A 15,152-nucleotide genomic window follows, 5' to 3' on the forward strand; every position below is an offset into this window, starting at 1 on the left:
ATTCCTTTATTTTTCTTTTACCAAATACTGGAAACATGTCAGGCTTTATCATTGTTGATAAACACTTTATTCCTTTGGTATTAACACTAGTTACATATTAACACATGTTACAAGAAATGTTTGTCAAATATTTGGCGTGCACCTACTGTATAATCAAGAGTACAAAGTCCATTTTAAGCATGCCTACGGAAGGCATTTGTTGTGCCACTGTTAATGTAATGGATGAGCAAGCCTGTGCAGCCGCCTGGAGTATTTAACATTGTCAACTTTCAATGAAGCCACAATCACATTGTGATCACGACTAAGCAGACCTGGACCCTTAAATTCACTGCTCTTGCAACCCAAAAAAAGCCATTCATCAATATTCAAAATACATTCTTAACAGACAAAGTGCTTGCATAAGTGCATATTAGGAGATTGCTAAGCTGTACATACGTTAAATGATAAAAACACACATGCAGAACAAAAAATAAATGCAAGTTCGGTAAAAGCTTAATGAATTACAGTACTTCAGTTCAGTACCAGTGTAGAGACATTTACAGCACATGTCAAATATACTACAAAAAATATCTACACTGTTGGCTTTCATTTTGAATAAATCAGAGCTCTGAGTCCTTTTATTACGAGTGTGATTCATGACCCTCAGCGTTTGTTTTGACCAACAAATACAATCCAAATGTATTTTGTTTTGCAGGATTTTAACTTAGAGCACATTAAAGTGTAAGCAATTAAACAATTAACTGTAGATAATAAAAAATGGGTGTATTATGAGTTCGGGTTTTTGTTATTAATGTTAAATGGAAAGAAACTGGTTCAGCAAACAGAAATTTATCCAGGGTATACATAGTTTTTGGACATAAATGTATCCTCTTACACCAGGGGTGGGCAAATATTTTGACTCGTCGGCCGCATTGAGTTAACAAAATTGTCCAGGGGGGGCAGAACATATCTTTAACACACACACACAATTTTATGCTTATAATTTTCCTTGAATTATTTGTCTAATTTTATCTGTAAAAGTGTTATTCTATTAGCTGTATGTCCTCATGTCCCTTTTTTCAGGAGCACTTTAAATATCAGACCACATCGAACTATGTAATTTAATTTTACAGGTTTTTTACTAAATAAAACATCCGACTTGCAAGTCATGTTGCCAGTTTTTATGTTAAAAGTTGAAATACGTATAAAGCAACTGGCAGGCCGGATTCAAACGCTTGGTGGGCCGCATGTGGCCCCCGGGCCGTAGTTTGCCCACACCTGCTCTACACACACAAAACAATGATGGTCATCACTCCAATAGATATAAACACATTGTCACACAATTTGTATTATATGTGGAAATATTTCTTCCAGTGTTATGAAACAGCTTGGATAAACAACGGCATACAGTATACACTCTACGCCATTATACCACTTTAGGATTTTACACAATCATTTTGACACAAGCCATTCACATTCTATGATGGTTATTGCTTCACTTCAAGGTCAAAAGGCTGCACTTCACAAACATTAGCTGAACTGTGGTCCAAACACTAACTGAGCCATCATCTTAAGACTGTTAATAGTGTATACTGTAGTTTCCCTACTTTGAGACTGCAGACTACATCTCAAAGTGACGATACATGCTCTCCACGTAGCTCAGGACCCTTTGCCAGTCAGGGCCGCCTGTTCGCAGCATCTCCTCTACAGTCTGTTAAACAAAGAGTTGAAGTGATTAACTGAGAAGTGGAATTACTTCACAGACTGTACAAGTCTTTTTAGGATCAACCATCCTAACTAATGTTATCAATAAAGTAACCAATTTTAGGTTCTGAAAGGGAATAAGACTTACCAAAGATCGGGCAATCCCAACAGCCTCGCCTGTCTTGAATGCTAGGTTGAGATTCTCCCTCTGCAACGATACAACAAAGCAAAAAAGCACAACCCAGTGACGCATAAGATAAATTAATTCCACCCTTTCAACATCCACTATGAGTCAGGCGACCACATGTTATGATTGATTTAATTAGTTGTGCTGAATTAAGAACTTGATTTATTGGGTTTATTGAGTAATGATTATCAAATGTAATTAAAACCAACACAAAAACGAATAATGTGAGTGTGAATGCTTTATTATCCTCATGCATTATGATCAGCAATGTGGATGCAGCTTTTACACCAGCTCTCATCAGATTATGCAGGCATACCTAATGAGACGGCTGGTGAGTGTTTCAAATCGTACAAGCATGCAAGTCCTTAACTGCTTGAAAGCGTTTAGTTGTATTCAAGGCAGATGAATATTACATTTATCTTCAACAAACCCCACCAATATCAAACAGTAACAAGCTTACCTTGTTCTCTGGACTGAGACTGCTGTAGGGGATGTGTGAAGATAGGTAGGTGTGATAAACAGCACAGAATGCAAGGCCATCTACCCAGCTGCTGCTAAAATTGGTGATGTCAATATTCTGGAGAAAATAATACAAGAGTTCCATTAGCACATAATGACATAATGTGGCATTATTAGGGACAAGATATGGCTGACTCAGACTCAGTGAGACTATGAGAGAGATGGACACTGTGGCTATGCAAAAAGACAGCATTTTTTGAAGTAAACTACTATACATTAACTACTTATATATGATATGATAATTATGTTACAGTGCTGTGTTTGTACCTTTATTTTTTTTTTGGTCTGACAAAATATTCCATTTCACATTCAAGACAAGATGGACCTTTGGTGTTATTTTCACATTATTTCCTGTTAAGACTCTCATTTTGGATTTTGAGTGGGAAGTCTTTTCTTTCTTTGAGATCAGCTGAGGCTAATGAACATTCAGTGTTATAATTTGCTTCAATTATGAGCTTCATTTAGTTGCTGTATTATTGCTTGTGTCAGATGTGGCTGAAGTGGCGAGTTAATACCATCCTATGCTACCATCCGTTGCCTTTCTTTTGACTTTATTTTAATGTTGTTGCTCCTGAGTTGGTGAGCAATGCCACACCATGGAAGCTTTTCTCTAAAAAGCTAATTAAAGACTTCTACCTGCACTTCACCACTCTTTCCATCTCGGGGTCATGCCGTAATGCAACATGAGATTTATTACTACTATTACTAATACATACTTGTTCAAACATTTAAGAATACATCCTTTGTTAGCTTCATTAACATGTCTAAGAAATTCTGACTCAAACCAAAATGTATTCAAACTGAATACATTTTTCCCCATATGTGTACATGGAAACCAGTCGATAAAAATACATTACGAACACAACAAGACGCACGAAACACAAAAAATACACAAAACAATGTTCCAGTGTACCCACTTGAAGAGTCTACTATTTATCAAAGACAAGTATTAGGCTTACTTTGTAGCCTTGTGTTTGACTCTGACACCAACGTAGCAGCGAGTTCCTCTTCGAGCCTCCATGGCGACGCAGGAGCAGATTGAAACCATCCTGAGACCTGAACAGGAGGACAAGAGCTTCAGATCTGCTTCTTACATTTTGATATACCACTCAAACGTAAAAGTGAACAAGTAATATATTCAGGATTGAATAGAAAGGAATAGAAAGCTTAATGGGAACTAACGGTCACCTGGTTGGTGGAAGCTCCGTGAGAGTTGAGTTGTACTTGTTTAAAGACTCCTCAGTTTTTCCTGCAATAAAAAAATGTAAAAACAAAACATCATTACTAGAATGGATACCATAATAACAAATACATATACCTGTATCTATATTGGGCCTGCTGTCTTGTCGGTCCAAACTTCTACGTCCTCTAAGGTACCCCGAATTCTTAAAAAGTATACATAAAAACTATTTTTTAAAGCATTTTTTTATGTAAATTATTTTTTTTAAGTAAACCAGACCTTGTTTGCAGATTGAGCTGTGACAGTGGTAGGCTGGGAAGTTCCATTCTGTAATGTGACAGAATCTGAGGATGCTGGTAATCTCGATAGACTTCTGTAGTGTTATGATACATTAAAAGAGATTTACAACAATAAGAATAAAACAAAACAATGGAATGTCATTTATAACTCAACACAACCAGCATTACAAGCAGTCGCTATACACTGAAAATGGCCATCTACATATTAAAAATAATTTCCACACACATTCCAAGGTTTGTATTTGGTTGAATGGCTTTTTCCTTATTACCTCAGACTAGAACAGTGCTTTTCAATTATTTTCCGTCATTAAGGGACAGAATTTTTTTTTGTTATCCACCCACGATTTAAAATACTAGAGAAACTGATAATATTTATACATTTATCTGTACTGTAACTGCAGTTTCCTCCCACATTCCAAAAACATGCTAGGTTAATTGGCGAGTATGAATGTGAGTGTGAATGGTTGTTTGTGTATACATATGTGCCCTGTGATTGGCTGGCGACCAGTCCAGGGTGTACCCCGCCTCTCGCCCGTAGACAGCTGGGATAGGCTCCAGCACCCCCTGCGACCCTCATGAGGATAAGTAGTAGAAAATGAATGAATGAATGTCATTTAAAATGTGGGGTACTTCATTTGGAGTATAACTGTGTAAGTGTTAGGACCAAGAAATACAAATGGTCGCTTCCTGCTTCCTGATGGCAGGAATTTATTTACATGCATGAGACACCAGAATCCCCAAAACTAAAAATGACACCGGCAACCGTATTTCCTCAAACATCCTCCACGACCCCAACATGTTAAAGGCTGGCATCACTTCTACTTAACGCCTAATATTATTATACTCTCTTGTGTCTATTAGTTTTTGTATGGGCGGCATAGTGGAATAGTGGTTAGGATATCTCACCTTGACCTCGCAGCAGGTGCGGTTTTTCGTGTCTCACCGAATCGCACCTCCTCCACTCTTCTTTCCTCATTGGTTACATTTCTAAGGTATCTTTTAGTGACAGCTGTACTCTCCTCTCTGGCAACATTCTTCATGGCATCATTCGGGCTCCCCGCCAGCTGGTACACCCCCCTCTCTCTGCCTCTCTGGCTCCCTTCGTTGACATCACAGTTCTTCAGAGGTTCTGTCTTCTCTCCTTCTTGGATATTTATTTTGTCTGTAGTCTGACTCAGAGTAGTCAGCCTCCGCCTGCTCTCCTCCAACTCCCCTCTCAAAGAGACAAGCTGCATGTCAGCCTCCTTCTGTCGGTGCTGGGCAGCGGCTAGTTCTCTTTCCACATCTTTATGAGCCGTCCGGAGCGCCGTCAGCTCCTCTTCGGTCTCGGCTCTGAGACGGTCGGCTACTGATACTGCTACCTGAAGGTCAGCCTGGAATTGTAGCCATTCTGTACGCTCTGTCTGAAAGGACAAATAGATGCATTAGGTGCATTGACTGCTACAAAGTGGATATACTGTATTACTGTTTTTACTCAAACTTTATTATATCAATGTCAACTAAATTATGTGGAGGGATGTTGCATGAGCCCACATGACTTCTCGTCCTATATCAGTTTCTAACTACCCACTTTTTAATGAAGACAATGAAAGTGTAAAAAGATTGACCACAGCCTATTTTCTAACCATCTTGTCCATCTTTTTACACTGTTAAATTTTGTTTAACCCGAAGACAGCTAGGATAGGTTCCAGCACCCCCCACAACCCTCGTGAGCACAAGCGGTCGAAAATGAATGAATGAATGAATGAATACAGTAACACTCACTACAACAAAAGGGAGGAATTCACCACTAACTGGGATTATTGTTTAGCCATGGCACAGAGGTGCGCTTATTGGGCGCTGTTATTTAATTCATTCCTTCATTTTCCTACCGCTAATCCTGTTCTTCGTTACTTGTGAGCTGGAGCCTATCCCAGCTGACTTTGGATGACAGACAGGGTACACTCCGGACTGGTCAGAAGTCAATCACAGACGTTTATTATGTACTATATATGTACATAATTTACACCAACAGACAATTTGGACCATTCAATTAATATCCGTGTTTGTGGACTGGACCAGTCCAGGGTGTACGCCGCTTCTTGCCCAAAGACAGCTGGGATAGGCTCCAGCCCGTGACCCTCGTGAGGATAAGCGGTATAGAAAATTGATGAATGGATGGTTTGTCCACGATGCTGCAAGTGTTGTTTGATGTATAAGTATTATCTACTATCACTTGTAGAGAACAATGGGAATTAAATGGCACTGCAAGCCCTGACAAGCAAACAGGGAGGGACTTTTCCACAGGAAGTGAACTATGTAAAAAATGTCCCTACTCGCCAAAATGTTCAAAACAAAGAAACGTTAACAATAAACAAGTGAAAGTGATTACAGGATAGCCAACAATACTTTTGATGATAATCATACTGAAACAGTTTAGTGTTATTTATGATCGTGTGATTTAAAAAAAAAAAAAAGCAAGCATTAACTGGTGCCTGCTCCAGCCACCAGTTTAAAAGAAGCAAGAAATAAAAGGAAGGGAGGTACATATTTAATGAAGCCAGCAGACGCACTGAAAGGCAATATCAGCCAGAGGGTTTAGAAGCATGGTTGGGGAGCACAGAGGTTAGAGAGGTGAGTAATTAGATGAAGAAAGGATGGAGATGCGGAGGAGGAAGTAATATCCGAGCCAAGTCGATGTTCTCTCTTCTGACCAGTGACTCAAGAACACAGCTGGACCTGATTAAAGTCTACAGACACACACACACACACACACACACATCTCACATTTCTTTTCTCTTCCCCGCACACACATTCCTTATTCTTGAGCCTCACCGCCAAACCCCATGATCATTTTATCTGTATTGTTTGGCATTCCCGTTCTCGTCGGGGAAACATGTCAAACAGCAGGATTCATTCTTAGTTCTATATTAAGCACAAAAAAAAAAACAATGCGGATCTTGTCTTCACATAGTCATGCTTATCTGGCCATGAACGCTCCAACTGGAGCAAGTCTGTTTAAGGAAACAGGAAGGGGTGCTCCTCAGTTCACACCGAGATAAGGGTGTGGATTGTCAAGAGACACACACACACACACCCGGAAGAGCTATGACCCATGGCTCACAGCAAGACCAGATGTGGTGTGTGTACACATAAACACACACATCTAGTTCCACATCTGAATTTCTGATGGGGAAAGCGATATTGTTCAATCCATCTGTCCCTAGTTGTCTCCCCCACCCAAGCTCTCGTTCTCTCTCTGACACTTACTTGGAGAAACATCTAAAACTCTTCTCACTCTGTGGTATGCATTCAAAAATGATTGAATACCGTCTCACCACCAAAGTGCATACCTCCACTAAATGGACATGAAAGTGAAAGGGGGCCCAAGTCAATGCCATGTCTTCCACACTGCATAATTCACCGTTTTCACGTTCAACATCGCAGATGCCTCCTTCTAGTCTAGACAGCGTCGTTTAAATGATAAAGCGAGCAAATAACGACCAAGATCATTCTACAAATTTTCAAAAGAGCAATCACCTGGAACTCATTCTAGAGCTGTTTTGAGATACAGTATATATTTATTGATATGGTCAAAGGCATTGGGACACCTGGCCCTTACAGGAAGTGAATGTGGTTCAGTTTTCTGTGAAGACCCTCCCCAGGATTTTAGAGTGCATCTATAGGAATGTGTGTCCATTCATTAAAAACATTTGTTCTTAGAGAAAGAATATACGGAGACACAAAATATTGACAATCAGAGTATTTAGACAATCACAAGCTGTACACTGACTACTTTAACTTTTTAGGTTTTTAGGAGTATGGCTAATTTCATAGCACAATAATTTTGCCAGTATTGCTATAGGAAGACATAGTTCCATTAATCTATTTTCTAAACTGCTTATCTTCACGAGGGTCGCGGGCATGCTGGAGCCTATCCCAGCTGTCTTCAGATGAGAGGCAAGGTACTTTAACAAAAAAAAAACAGGAACACATCAGACAGAAGACTAATAACCCTCATTCCTGAAGTCATGTGACCCAATATTGTAGTTCATACTGTGTATTCAAGGACTGAAAGATAAATTACGTCATAAAAGAAAGGGGTATTAAAATATATAAGCATTTTATAAAAACATATTTCGAAGTGGAACATCCTAGAAATAAAGTCAAGGGGATGGGGGTGAAATGAGGGGAAACCAACAATGTAGTACATTTTTGAGCTGCTGTGCTCAGGAATGAGCGGTTGGATGTCTGATGGACAAATTGAAGAAAAGCCAAAGAGAGGCACCACAGGGGAAGAAGAAAGCAAAAAATCATCTGCACTCTTAAAAGACATTCACTGCATGTGTTATGTATTTGTGAGCTCTGTCTCACGTGTGCAACAGACACAAAAACAAATGGCCAGTGGGGGTGAGCGCTTCGGCCTTCAACCGCCTCCTCTTGCTCACCACACGGAACAAAACAAAACAAGTTTTGTCTCCTGAACAGCCCATTGTGAACACTCCTCCTCCACACTGCCGTACCCACTCCCCTTCCACCCGCTCCCCACAAAAAGGCTCCCAGGACAGCAGAGCAGACTGAGTGGGTTCATAAAGTCAGGCTTTGCAACGTCAATTGGCCCAGTGAGGGCCCATGTAAACACAGTGTTGGATTGCCTCAGTTTCTAATACACTGCTACCTTTTGGTGCTTTGTCTCCCCGTGCTTTGTGCTAGCCCATGCACGGATTATATTTGCAAGCTTCTTTTGGGGTGTGGGAAAGTGAAAAAGAGACAAAGTGTAGATATTGAGAAGAGAAAATGAACAACAAACATGCGAGCAAGAGCCTTCAATCAATCTGCCATGTGCATTGCGTGGATACCGCGAAACAGTCCAACAGGTCATATTTGCAGTAACATCATAACATCAATAACATAAACGTGCAAAAAGAAGCTATCTGCAGTTGAAAACTTCAAAACCAAATGTTCTCAACTTAAATATATTCACAAAAGACGAGTTCCTTTGTAAGTGCTTGCAACCTAAATCACGCAAAAAAACTAGCACTCACATAGAGAAGAGCTAAGAAGGGAGTTCCCGCTTTGGGTCGTATTCCTGCTGTTGTAACCTGTAGGAAGCTGTGAGCCTCCAGATGCTATCCTAAGGGAGTGGTCACAGTTGGAACCAGGAAATGACCGCAGATTAGCTTTAGATCTGATGGACATATCTAGCAAACGATGGAATGCTTGTGAACATGTCTTCCTAATGTGATGGAATTTCTGTAGGTGCACTTAATACGTACACAGACAGAAAACAATACGTAGTATGTACAGTACGTATGCTGACGATGATAAACCAAAAGGAACATAAATCAAGGAAAATGATAAAAATACGTCTGAACAGATTAAGTGAACAAAACTATACCAAAAAAATACATTTTCTATACCGCTTATCCTCACTAGGGTCAGCTGTCTTCGGGCGAGAGGCGGGGTACACCCTGGACTGGTCGCCAGCCAATCACAGGGCACATATAGACAAACAACCATTCACACTCACATTCATACCTATGGACAATTTGGAGTCGCCAATTAACCTAGCATGTTTTTGGAATGTGGGAGGAAACCGGAGTACTCGGCGAAAACCCACGCATGCACGGGGAGAACATGCAAACTATCATGCAAAAATGGCAGAGGGTGGAATTGAACTCTAGTCTCCTAGCTGTGAGGCCTGCACGCTAACCACTCCCGGACCGTGCGGCTACAATACAAACAATACAAAAAATAATCCAGTGAAACCAGAGAGACTGTTTCATGTTTTGACAAGATAGAAAGGAGAATCCAGTTATCACGTTCTGAGAATTTTTTCATTCTGGTTGGTGTTTTTTTTTTTTTTTTTAAAGGTGCATTTACTAGATATTTACACTAGGTACTAGCTTTTACCCCATCAGTGTATTGATTCACAGTTTCAGCCATTCTCCATGCACATCTCACCTGCATTGTGCTCTTCAAATTCTTCACTTCAACCTGGAGGCATTTCAGCATCTCTGATGGAGTAGAAATGTCAGATAATGTCAAATGCAAACAAAACCGAAGGGGAAAAAGGTCAAATAAGTGTTTGTTCTTCTCAAAATAGGACAATTTGTAATAAAACAAAATATTAGAGTAGTCAAATGTTTTACAGCTCTTACCTGTGATGTTTGTGGGCCCATCCTGACTGACGGAGATCCCCAGTGTTGTCCGACATTCCTCTAGCAATGTCTCCAGTTCCTTTGCCTGGATGTCTCCAGCCTCCGGACGGTCTCTCTCCAGCAGAGACCGACTCAGGCCGCTATCTCTCTCTCTCCATTTTGGCCCAGAAGAGCTGCACACAACCGGTGAGGAGCTACATGGAGTCGATGGACTCTTTGATGGGCTGACAGGTACGGGCCGAGGGGTAGAAGAAGAAGGAGCCCCGTTCTTTGCCACCGTAATGTGTCCTATCGCTGCTACTGTACAGTCTGGCTTGGTAGCCACCGGACTGGCTCCTGAAGCAGTTGAGGAACTGTTTGAGTTGAGTCGTGAAGGAGGAGGCCTCCACTCAGGTGTAGGAATGGCAGAACTTGGCTGTGATCTCTTCACGCTGGATGATGTAAACACTGATACTGGAGGTGAAGATGAAATGGGATATTTAGCTGATGAGGGAGGTAGGAGCTGAGGGACACCAGGTACAGGTCCAGGTACGTCACTTTGTGGGGAGGCACGAGGAGTGTGGAAACTCTCCAAGTGGTTACCTAGAAGAAATAATATGACTTTTGAAAGAAAGCATATGAGTTGCTTGGCACGACCTTCTGATCCATATGTTTTGTTTTTTTTAAACAATATTTAATAGACAATTTCTGTGTCGTAGATGACTAGAAACAGATCACTCTGATCTGACTCTCAATATGTAGGCTCGCTATGATGTGCTGATAAACTAACCTGCATACAGGCAATTAATTCCCTTATTTGGCATTTGGACGTGGTGAAAGCAATTGTCAGCAGTTAGACACAATTTTGGGGTAAACAGCCACATAATATTTTTGTAGTTTTTGCAACTGAGATGAATACCTAGCTTAGTTTAACAGCATAAGTTAACTGCATGTGTACATATAAAACAAACAAAGGACATACACTGAAGTAAATCATATAAAAAGACCACTTTGATCTATTTTACCAACGTAATCCTTATTTTTGCGGGCTGCACGGCGGTTGAGTGGTTACAACGTAGGCTTCTCAGCTAGGAGACCCAAGTTCAATTCCAACCTTGGCCATCTCTGTGTGGAGTTTCCACATTCTCCCCACATTCCAAAAACATGCTAGGTTAATTGGCGACTCCAAATTGTCCATACATATGAATGTGAGTGTGAATGGTTGTTTGTCTATATGTGCCCTGTGATTGGCTGGCGACCATGTCCAGGGTGTACCCCGCCTCTTGCCTGAAGACAGCTGGGATAGGCTCCAGCATCCCCCATGAGGATAAGCGGTAGAAAATGAATGAATCCTTATTTTCCCTCATTAAGTGAATGGAGTCTAGTTGTCTATCCAAATATTCTATAAATAACTGCACCTGTGTAAATATAAAGCAATAATAATCCGCAAGGGAGTATAAAAACATATTTTAAGCAGCGTGGGAAGGACGACACAAAAGGAGTGACAATCACCCAGCTAGTGTGTGAATCACCAGGCAATGATGTCATGGAGGAACGATGGGAGAAAACCACTTTAGTGGTCACTCGTCTGGCACGTTGACACTGAAAATACCATTCATTGAGCTGCTCATGTCACTGGGAATACTTTCACGGGGAGGCTGCACATGAACAATGTTGGGCAACAGTCACAAACCACATAATTCTGGAACAAACAACTGCAGCAAACTGAACAATGGAGTCACTAATCACAACTCATAAATGACTGAGCATCATTTCTCTTTTTTTCATTGCCCTTGTTTGGACAAAAGCTGTGCTCTGCTTGTAAAAAGAAAGGATTTCATTTTAAATAGCAGCAACTATGCATACACGACCTCATTGGAAAAGAATGAGTGGATTGTTTAATAAGTTTCTCAAGCCACCCTTGCCTTTTATTTCTTCATTCCAAACCTTAATGTGCTCGCCCATCCATGCACATGGGTGGCAGACTGACTGAGTAAATGTGTGTAATGAGGTTTGTGTGTGTGTGAGTGTGAGCGAGCGTGGATGTCAGACAGCATTAAGCCTTTATGATTAATCTGCTGCCCTTGTGCCGAGCTGGGGAATTCTGCCGATTCATCACAGCTGGCCCGATGGATCACATGGGGGACAGGAGGAGAATGACCACTAACTGAGCAACACACATAGGAGGGCTGCCAAGATTCTGGCCTCTTTGTTGCTTTTGTTTCCTTCTAATCTACAATGCACCATCCAGCGTGTGTACTATGTATATATATATATATATATATATATATATATATATATATATATATATACAGTGAAGAAAATAAGTATTTGAACACCCTGCTATTTTGCTATTTCTCCCACTTAGAAATCATGGAGGGGTCTGAAATTTTCATCGTAGGTGCATGTCCACTGTGAGAGAGATAAACTAAAAAGAAAAATCCAGAAATCACAATGCATGATTTTTTAACAATTTATTTGTGTGATACAGCTGCAAATAAGTATTTGAACACCTGAGAAAATGAATGTTAATATTTGGTACAGTAGCCTTTGTTTGCTATTACAGAGGTCAAACGTTTCCTGTAGTTTTTCACCAGGTTTGCACACACTGCAGGAGGGATCTTGGCCCACTCCTCCACACAGATCTTCTCTAGATCAGTCAGGTTTCTGGGCTGTCGCTGAGAAACACGGAGTTTGAGCTCCCTCCAAAGATTTTCGATTGGGTTAAGGTCTGAAGACTGGCTGGGCCATGCTAGAACCTTGATATGCTTCTTACGGAGCCACTCCTTGGTTTTCCTGGCTGTGTGCTTCGGGTCGTTGTCGTGTTGGAAGACCCAGCCACGACCCATCTTCAATGCTCTGACAGAGGGAAGGAGGTTGTTCCCCAAAATCTCACAATACACGGCCCCAGTCATCCTCTCTTTAATGCAGTGCACTCGTCCTGTCCCATGTGCAGAAAAACACCCCCAAAGCATGATGCTACCACCCCCATGCTTCACAGTAGGGATGGTGTTCTTCGGATTGTACTCTTCATTCTTCTTCCTCCAAACACGCTTATTGGAATTATGACCAAAAAGTTCTATTTTGGTCTCATCTGACCATAAAACTTTCTCCCATGACTCCTCTGTATCATCCAAATGGTCATATGCAAACTTAAGACGGGCCTTGACATGTGCTGGTTTAAGCAGGGGAACCTTTCGTGCCATGCATGATTTCACATCATGACGTCTTAGTGTATTACCTACAGTAACCTTGGAAACGGTGGTCCCAGCTCTTTTCAGGTCATTGACCAAGTCCTGTCGTGTAGTTCTGGGCTGATTCCTCACCTTTCTTAGAATCATTGAGACCCCACGAGGTGATATCTTGCATGGGGCTCCACTCCGATTGAGATTGACCGTCATGTTTAGCTTCTTCCATTTTCTAATGATAGCTCCAACAGTGGACCTTTTTTCACCAAGCTGCTTGGTAATTGCTCCGTAGCCCTTTCCAGCCTTGTGGAGGTGTACAATTTTGTCTCTGGTGTCTTTGGACAGCTCTTTGGTCTTCGCCATGTTACAAGTTAAAGTCTTACTGATTGTATGGGGTGGACAGGTGTCTTTATGCAGCTAACGACCTCAAACAGGTGCATCTGATTCAGGATGATACATGGAGTGCAGGTGGACTTCTAATTGGCAGACTAACAGGTCTTTCAGGGTCAGAATTCTAGATGATACACAGGTGTTCAAATACTTATTTGCAGCTGTATCACACAAATAAATTGTTAAAAAATCATGCATTGTGATTTCTGGATTTTTCTTTTTAGTTTATCTCTCTCACAGTGGACATGCACCTACGATGAAAATTTCAGACCCCTCCATGATTTCTAAGTGGGAGAAATAGCAAAATAGCAGGGTGTTCAAATACTTATTTTCTTCACTGTATATATATATATATATATATATATATATATATATATATATATATATATATATATATATATATATATATATATATATATATACATACATGAATGACCTACCTGTGAGCCCATGGCTGTCCTTGCTTGAAAGGTTCCCCATCCTGCTGTAAACCTGGCCGCTGATGGGCCCTGCTGGTGCTTTGCTTCCCTGCCCAGCCCAGATCAAAGTGGCAGTGGGGGTGACCTGCACATAGAGCACATCCGGTCGAGATGATTGATGAGGTCCCACAGTTTGGTCACTGTATGCAAACTGAGAGATAAACTCAGTGACTTCTCGAAACTCATTCACTTCTAATCAGAATTTAACACAATGACATCTGAGTCTACTGCATAGACATTTCACACTTCATATAATCTATTAAATTAAATACGGTTACTTTGCTCTATCTTTAAAGTGACTTCTAAATGACTTACTTAAGTCAAACTATATGTAGCAACTTAAGAAAGGAATATAATAAATGGACACAAACCCTCGAAAGTGGATCACTGATCCAAGAAATCCGCCTGTTGTAGTTTGATCAACTCTTCACAACACTTTCCTTTGTAGCAACGCTTCGCTCAGTCCTCCACATGTGACTACATCGCCTTTTAAAACTTTTTATCCCATTCCGTTTTTAGAAACAATCCAAGTCTTCCAGCAAACTCTCGCTGTAACCCCGACAGTGAAGCACCGAGCTAAATAAAACAAGGCAAACCCAACGAGTGCCCGCCTGCGAGGATATCCGCTAAAAAAAGAGGCCACCAGAGGGCGCGGGTGAGCTTACTTGAGGGTGAATAATGCATGTGTCAATGGAGGGCAGACACAGTGCAGGTTTTCTCTCCAACCGGTTTCTCCAGCAGGTAATTGAATTGATGAGCTCCTTCCTTCACATTGAAGGAGGTGCTGATAATTAAAATCACCTGCTTTAGTCACCGACTGGGGAAAAATAACTTGCAGTGGCACAATTTTGACACCCCTTGAATGAAGAAACCTGTTGCTTGCTGACTCATATTTACTGAGAACGTTGGTTGGCGTCATTGTGATGCTGTTCAAATGGGGGGGGTTCATACATGTCACTACAAGTTGCACACCGTTATAAATGACACTTTGTTATGAAGTCCAAATCCATTAATCACATGATATCCCATAGCTCTTTGGTTGATAATTCAAACAGTGCTGTTATTGGTATACCGGGATACTGTATTGATATCAGATTGATACTAGCAT

At 41.0% G+C, this 15,152-nt stretch overlaps 1 protein-coding gene across 1 annotated transcript; it reads right to left on the reverse strand.

The window, feature by feature from the left end:
• Positions 1–91: 91 nt before the first annotated feature.
• Positions 92–15,115, reverse strand: si:ch211-195o20.7 (cytospin-A). The gene is made up of 12 exons (XM_058090774.1): positions 14,416–15,115; positions 14,006–14,129; positions 10,009–10,590; positions 9,812–9,864; positions 4,775–5,271; positions 3,849–3,942; positions 3,708–3,774; positions 3,578–3,638; positions 3,349–3,445; positions 2,331–2,447; positions 1,832–1,891; positions 92–1,690 (listed from the first exon to the last, which is right to left on the reverse strand). Exons 2-12 carry the CDS (start codon positions 14,043–14,045, stop codon positions 1,601–1,603), a joined length of 1,758 nt encoding a protein of 585 aa, XP_057946757.1. The 5' UTR covers positions 14,046–14,129; positions 14,416–15,115; the 3' UTR covers positions 92–1,600.
• Between the last annotated feature and the right edge of the window lie 37 nt (positions 15,116–15,152).

Source organism: Doryrhamphus excisus, chromosome 13 (genome assembly GCF_030265055.1).
Source record: "Doryrhamphus excisus isolate RoL2022-K1 chromosome 13, RoL_Dexc_1.0, whole genome shotgun sequence".
Taxonomy (NCBI): domain Eukaryota; kingdom Metazoa; phylum Chordata; class Actinopteri; order Syngnathiformes; family Syngnathidae; genus Doryrhamphus; species Doryrhamphus excisus.

What these genes read in the sequence shown, in the direction of transcription:
- si:ch211-195o20.7 (XM_058090774.1), bottom strand. Translation starts at nt 14,045, where the DNA reads ATGGGGAACCTTTCAAGCAAGGACAGCCATGGGCTCACAG. An exon ending in GGACAGCCATGGGCTCACAG is followed by an intron (nt 10,591 to 14,005) that starts GTAGGTCATTCA and finishes TATTTCTTCTAG; the next exon opens with GTAACCACTTGGAGAGTTTC. An exon ending in ATTTGAAGAGCACAATGCAG is followed by an intron (nt 5,272 to 9,811) that starts GTGAGATGTGCA and finishes TTGTCCTTTCAG; the next exon opens with ACAGAGCGTACAGAATGGCT.